This window comes from Mugil cephalus, chromosome 11, assembly GCF_022458985.1.
Source record: "Mugil cephalus isolate CIBA_MC_2020 chromosome 11, CIBA_Mcephalus_1.1, whole genome shotgun sequence".
In the NCBI taxonomy this organism is placed as follows: domain Eukaryota; kingdom Metazoa; phylum Chordata; class Actinopteri; order Mugiliformes; family Mugilidae; genus Mugil; species Mugil cephalus.
The window spans coordinates 16,994,422-17,001,612 of NC_061780.1; the positions used below are offsets into that span (position 1 = coordinate 16,994,422).

The window sequence follows — 7,191 nt, forward strand, 5'->3', positions numbered from 1 at the left end:
ACTCACTTCCAAATCTAGGCGCCAATCTCTTCTTCGTGCACGAACCATGCGACCCAAGAGCTAGACGAGATGGCGCCATGGTCGGCTTAATTTGTCAGCGTTCACATGGGCTGATTAATAATTAGAATAAAATCATATGATGTGAATCTCTAATCAGACTAACTTCAGCCAGGTTGAAATAACAAAATCAATGGAGACATGCAGATAAAGGCTAATAAGCGGATTTTTGTGCTTAATTAATATCAAGGCTTTAATAATTAACCTGCTGTGATGAACTGAAGAGTGCACAATGTCTCTACAGGACTTGTCTGCAGTTCACATTTAAAACATATTTGTAACAAATAACCATGGAAGATCTACTTTATGTGCTTTGCTCAGTTGCCTAAACACATTTTATTCGTGCATGGTTTTAGATTGATGGTGTTCATATAACCTTAGATGAGTGTTTAATTGCAGTATTAACTTGATAACTTCTATTCCTGTCCTCCTCCTCCAGCCCGGCTATGGCCTCGTGTCAGAGCAGCACTTGTGCACCTACCCTTGCTTCCTCCCCTATACCTTTCTCAGCCCCGTCCACGCCTTCCTACACGCCCTGCTGCACCCCTCGCCGCCTCTCCCTCTCTCTGTCCCTAGCCGAATCCTCCACCAACCTTCGGGACTCCACCAAGACCACCAGCACCTCCCTGGGCCTGGTGCGCCTCCTGGTGGAGCGTGGGATTTCTGCCTCAGTGTATAACCCGTGCAGCTGGGACAGAGGTCTGGACGCTTGCAGAGCCTCAATAAATGCGAGCGTAGCTCCAGAGCAGAGGTGGACGGACAGGCCTGGAAAGAGTGAGGCCAGACAGCCGAGGAAGCGTCCAGACACCCTCCTCCTCCTGCAGCCCTCCACCCCACCCAGCTCACCCTGCCCCAAATCTGCTTCCTCCACCACTACAGGGCCCATGTTTCACTTCAGCCCATCCGCTGACGATCCACCGTATTATGAAATCTTCCTCGCCTCTAAACCGGCTCGTACCATTTTGAGGGAGGTGCTGGGGGAGGCAGAGCGAGAGGCCCAGGCGGATGACGACGGCCAAACGGAGATGACAAACCTGCGACTTGTGGACAAACTGAAACGTTTCCGTACACTTTCCCCTCTTTCCACTTCGACTTCATCTGGGAGTACTCTACTGGCCCCCTTTGCCTCCACTGGACTAGGGAACAGTGCACTGGGTGGGGGGCTTCCAGGTTTGAACACAGGGCTGAGAAGGAATCGAAGTTACCCTGCCATGGTGGGGGCTAGTATGGCCATGAAAGACCCGGGAGGCGCCCCCGGCTCAGAGATACTGCTACCACATACGATGCAAGCCTCGCATACACAACACACACAGGAAACGAGCAAAACGCAAACCAATCACACACTAATCCCAAAGGTCAAACACATACCACAAACTCTACATGCACTGGAAACCCTGACACCTCAGACCATAATACAGAGACACACCAGGCAAAGCGATGAACTGCGGGAGTCGGCAAGACGCAACCAATACAGCGATGACGAAACTGGAACATAAAAGGAAATATTCAGTATGTGAGCCCATGATACACAACATACAATCCCATGACACAATTACACACATGTATTTATTTTAGAAAATATACCATACGAAACCATACGGCTGTAGAGTATACCCAGGTGAAAGAGACAGTCCACCCAGAGACTAAAGTAATACCCATGAATGAACCAAACCAGTAGTGGCTGAAACTGTTACACTGTGTTATACTCATACTGTCAGGCCAGATTGATGATTACTTTGTTGCCTTCCTCTGTGTCTATTGTAGTTGTATATGCAATATACTGTGTCATATAGTGTACTGTTAAAGGCCCAATCTGGTGTATGTTCTATGTTCCCTCTAACATGTCCTTTTGGTCTCATTCTCCCCCTCAGCAGCCATGAATGAATTAAAAAAAGATAAGAATTTTAAATATGCTGCAGTGACCTGAATATAAGTTCTGGGATTAGTTTGAAATTACTGCATCGTGGCTTATTTGCGGCCTTAAAGGACCAGTGTGTTGTGTTTAGTGGCATCTAGTGGTGAAGTAGCAGACTGCACCCTTTTTCAAAGGATAACCTACAGGGGCCACCAGGTGCCAGTACTTGCACTCAAATGTACAACTGTACCAAATAGTCCTAACACGTCAAATGATGAAATTACTTTATATTTTTTTTATGGCGACCTGCTCCCTCTGTAGATATTAATCCTTCTAAGCGAACAAAACCATAATGATTCATAGCACTTTACTGCTAATAGATTCTTGGGAACACTTCCATCTGGTTCTTCATAGTCACCAGGATATCCATTATCTAGCAACACAGGCACTTTCTCTGTGGGGAAAAAAACTGTTTTTGGTTTTGCTTTATTTCATATCCAAAAACTTTTTTTTTTCTTGGAAGGGTAGTGTGATATTTTGCACACACAAAATGACTATTTCATGTCTGATGTCGTTCCAGTGTTGAGGCTAAAATACGAGATGGCCTTCCCAACGGATATCGAGAGACCAATTAGGGTGGTTATCTTACTCTAAAACTATTGTTGTCTTATATTCAGGTCACTGTAGTATTTTTTTAATCCCTGATGGTTTGCTGTGTCCTGCACTGAATGAAAGAAAATGCTCGAGAGATTATTTTCTACCAGCCGCCCCTGTCATGATTCTGTAATTTCTACTCTGAAAACTAATCCAGATTGGGCCTTTAATGTGTCCTCCTGCTGTGACTGAACGTTCTGATGTGCCTAAAAACCAACATATTACTATCTCCTAGGAACCGTTTGTTTTCTTTGATTGCTTAACTGTATTAATTTGCCTTTTATTACATGATATGTAAATTGCGAGTAATAGTGCTAATGGATTCGTTTGCATCTGAAACTGCCCACGCATGCTCATTTTGAGATGCCTGCTCGCAGCTCTTTGTTTTGATCTCCTAATGAGATTTAGACACCGAGGGGAACACGTTGCACACAAATGGAAATGCAGAGCGTGTCCATCCAGACAGCCACCTGTTAAAACGCTCACTGCAGACAACACAAAACATTTTACCCCCTCCTTGTTTTCTGTTCTGTTTTTCATCTCGTCGTTATAGACGGAGTTCGAGGGGAAAGTCTAACGTAGGGTGATTTGGTTGTGAGTGAGGCGTGACACGGACGCAAATACCTTAAGCTCTCGCTAAAAAACCAAAGTTGAAACCAGAGTCGAAGCCGGTTTGCGGCATATTTTGTGCACATTGTGTCTCCGCGAAGCAGCTTCGTAGCAAAATCGAATCATTAAATTGCAATTTAATTTAATCTCTGTCAAAGTCAAACAAGCATGTGGGTGGTGAAAAAAAATGTAAAGCAATATTAAACAATGAGACTTTTCTGAATGTAACTGTAAAAAAAAAAAAAAAAAGAGAGAGAGAGACTTGAAATATCTAATAGTTGGTTTTAAAAACCTGAGGCAAGTGTTGCTATCGCTGACTCAGTTCCAGTGTCTACCTCAGACTTTGATGCATGTTTCTCATGAGTCCACAAGTGCGTTGTGACAATCCACCATGAAGAAGGACACATGGTTGGAGGACTCATTTTATTTTTCAAGAACCTCTTACACACTTTCTGTCAGCCTTATTTGACAAGTGGACAGCTAACACAAACCGTTCACCTACGAATAAAATGGGAGCCTGTCCAGGAGACATGTCTGTCTTCAGACACTTGTGCTGATCGTGCAGGTTACATCCGTCAAAGTCTGAGTCACGGACGTTGTAACTGGACCGATGATTGACTGATGAAATGGGTGAAGTAGCTGGCTGCGATGCTGGCGATCTGTTGTAATCCTTAATGATTAAGGGACTAAACCTGCTGGGAGATTAATTCATTATTAAATATATTTATCACTAGAAGCATTTTACTAAGTTTAAGCTGTACGTGACTAAGTGAAGGTCTTTTGCAGATTTTATTTATTTTCGAGTTTGTGGTTAAATGCTCAACATTTCTGTGGCACTTAAAAATAAAATGGCTTCTAAGCAACATTTCCATTAACAAAAAAACAAAAAAAAAAGTAGCGTTAGATGCCTGCAAGCCTGCAGTACATGGAAGCTGCCTATTACTTCATGGCAGAGGCACATTTAGTAGAGAGGAGAAAAAAAGCCAATTTACAGTATTTAAGAACAAGTGTTTGGACTGAAGGAACGGAGAGTTGGCGTGTTTGTGTGTGTGCTGGTTTTACTGTGTATCGCGTCATCTGAATGTAATTTACTGCAAAGGGTAATCTGCTGTAGGGCCATATATTTGTGTACAGTATGTTGATTTAACTTCTGTTTGTTATCCTCATTAGGGGGACTATTATGACATTGTAAATGTATGCATCACAGATATTCAGGCTTTTTTTTTATTAAAAAAAATATAAATAAACAGTCGAAAAAAAGATCATTTCAATTAGTGAATGGAAGGAAAATAAACTTCTGGTCAGGGATTGATGAGTTCTATTCTACAGAACAGACTGTACTGTCAATAAAATAATAAAAAACATAGACACTGACTTGTCTGCCTTATTACGCGAATACTAGTTTGGTGAAGTGTGAGTCCAGCGTCACTCAAATTTTTGTTCAAGAATTACAGTATTCCTCTGTGGTAGCTAAACTCAAATTTAAATGTTTTGAGTAGCTGACGACTATCAGGGGCTTCATCTGATTCATGAAATATCATGAATTCATGGCCTACATAGATATGTTTAATGTACTTTATGTGTACTGTTCAAAATATGGCTTATCAGTCACTAATGCACAGTCTCACTAAAAGGTTGTTAATGTAGCAGAAGAACAACTGCTCAGTAGATTACTACAACTCCCAGATAAGATACTGCAGTCCTTTCTGTAGCTCTTCCTCTCCAGGTTTTGATAAAACCTTGACAAACCCTTTACACCGATTCAATCTCAGATACAAATTGTTCACAGGGACGCTCAATAAAATGATTCAATATGATATAATATGTGCCTATATGCCCCAAAACATCAAGCGTAGGCTCAACAAGAAACATGCAAGAACAAAGAATACTCCTGTCTTTAGTGGTGTGGTCTTCTTCTGCTTAGAAAGGACAAATTTATTCCAATTAGGGACAAATATCAGCTCTGTCCCTGCCCTTTTACTCTCATTCTCCACTATAACCTTCAGCATGTCCACAATTCTTTCATGCACCGTCCACCATTTATTTTTCACATGCAGGTTTCAGGTCTGCGTTTGCAGGAATTTCCAGCTCTGTCATCTTAAAAGTCCGTATTCGTTTTCACGTTTGGCTTTCGCTGCTTACACTTCCAGCTTTCTACCACAGGGAGGCAGTGTGTCTCAGAGAACAGACCTGACAGCTGGCGCAAACACAAACCACGGCCAAACTCTTGAGCCCGCAGAATCAAGTAAACTGAAAGATTACGGGAAGCATCCAGTGTTGGTCTAGTAAACCCATGTGTGCTCTTCCTGACCCGAGAGTGAAGCTTAACTGCTTCCTCTCCTCCGTCCTGTCTCTCCTCCAGGCTGTCTCGGGGGGTAGAAAGACTTTACCAACTCCCAACTTTTTAAGGGCTCCAAACTGATGTTTATTTATCATGATCATGATTGTGAGCTTCTTGAAAACCACAGAGAACGGAAGAAGAGAGACGCGCAGGGATGCAACTCCAGAGTGCTCTCTGTCTGAATGACGGAGAAGAGAGAGGGGACAGATGGACAGACAGCAATGGATGAATGTTTTTTTTTTCCGCGATGCTTAGAAAAGGCCTGGCAGGTGTGCGTGCTCCCTGAGGAGGAAATGAGAACATTCTGCAGAGCTGACTCAGCCAGGGCAGAAAAGTAAAGAGACGCAAGAGGACTGAGATGATGGTAGAGAAGGAAACTCGTGTCTCGGCCAGCTTGTTTATTTGATATTTGAGTTCAGGTTAACACCGGCCTGTTATAGCTCGTCATCTGCGGAGGTGGACGCCGGTATCAGACGGAGGTAACTGCACCAATCCGATCTAGCGCTGGAGATCTGGAACTGGACTGGACAGAGAGAAAACACTAAAAAAAAAATCATCTCAAGTTACAACAATCAGCCACAACATTATGACCGCTCACAGGAGAAGTTAATGACATTGACCTTGTCTTGTGACAATTCAGTGTTCTGCTGGGAAACCTTTGGACCTGACATTCGTGTGGATGTCACTTAGACATGTACCCATTGGACTCCTTGATGGCAGCAGCCACCCCCAGCAGGATGCAGCCTGACACGGACACACAAAAACAGTTCAGAAACAACTCACAAAAAAAAACAAAAAAAACATGAAGAACATGACAAGGTGTTGACCTGGCCTCAAAATTCTCAAGATCCCAAACTGATCAAGTGTCTGTGGGATGAGAGGGCCCCTCCCCTCAAACCATAGGACCCAAAGGCCCCCCCACACTAACAACATCCGGTTGTGAGACAGCCTGATCGGTGTACGAATGTTAATTGTCTCCTTCAATATTTAGATTTTTATTTTTTTTTTTTTTTAGAAAAACCCTCAAGATTCCCTCAAGATACAGAAAGCTCTCAAAACTGAAGTCTGCGTCTCTACCCCTTCAGCCGCGAGATTACTCAAGAGACTCTCGGCCGCGGATTAATTAACAGCAGGTTTTAAAGAGGGTCCACTTGAGCGACAGGATGTGTGATCATGCCCCTCAAGAGGTGAAGCACGATGGGACGCATCCTTCGCCGACCTGTTTGCCTGTGACCAAAAGGAGGCTGCACCACCGGCTTGTGTCATCAGCTCAAATGCTCACAAAGAAAAAAAAAATAAAAATCTCAAACCGCAGCCTTGAGAGATGAAAGAAATGAAGCAGATTTAAACTCACAACGTCATATATAAATTTAAATTATGATTATTAATGTGTGGTCAATGCCAACTGCCTATCAGATACATTCAGAAGGGTTGGCACATCATTTTGTATGGTTTCCTTAGAATGACACATTTTTTGTGTGTGTGTGTGTTTTTGAGAGTGAGAGGCCTCAACAGCTACTGGATAAATTCTCATTTTATTGAGATCCACATGACAGACTGACATAAAGCCATTACCCTTAAAACTGTTAACTAGAGAGTTAATTATTAGTTTTCTGTAGATAGTGTAGATGCTCAGTGCCTTTTTCCTTTGTTTTGTCTGTGCAGCAGGACTGTG

The 7,191-nt window shown here is 43.0% G+C and overlaps 1 protein-coding gene across 7 annotated transcripts in view; it reads left to right on the forward strand.

Moving 5' to 3' along the window:
- The window catches only part of trak1a (trafficking protein, kinesin binding 1a), a 35,003-nt gene extending 30,462 nt beyond the window's left edge, over positions 1 to 4,541 (forward strand). For 5 of the 7 annotated variants that reach the window (XM_047598029.1, XM_047598026.1, XM_047598027.1 and 2 more), the window contains one exon: positions 497 to 4,541. In XM_047598029.1, coding sequence (XP_047453985.1) covers positions 497 to 1,553 — 1,057 coding nt within the window. In that variant the 3' untranslated portion in view covers positions 1,554 to 4,541. The remainder of the gene's footprint in view (positions 1 to 496) is intronic. The other 2 variants (XM_047598031.1, XM_047598030.1) reach the window with 1 other exon arrangement.
- Positions 4,542 to 7,191: the final 2,650 nt, after the last annotated feature.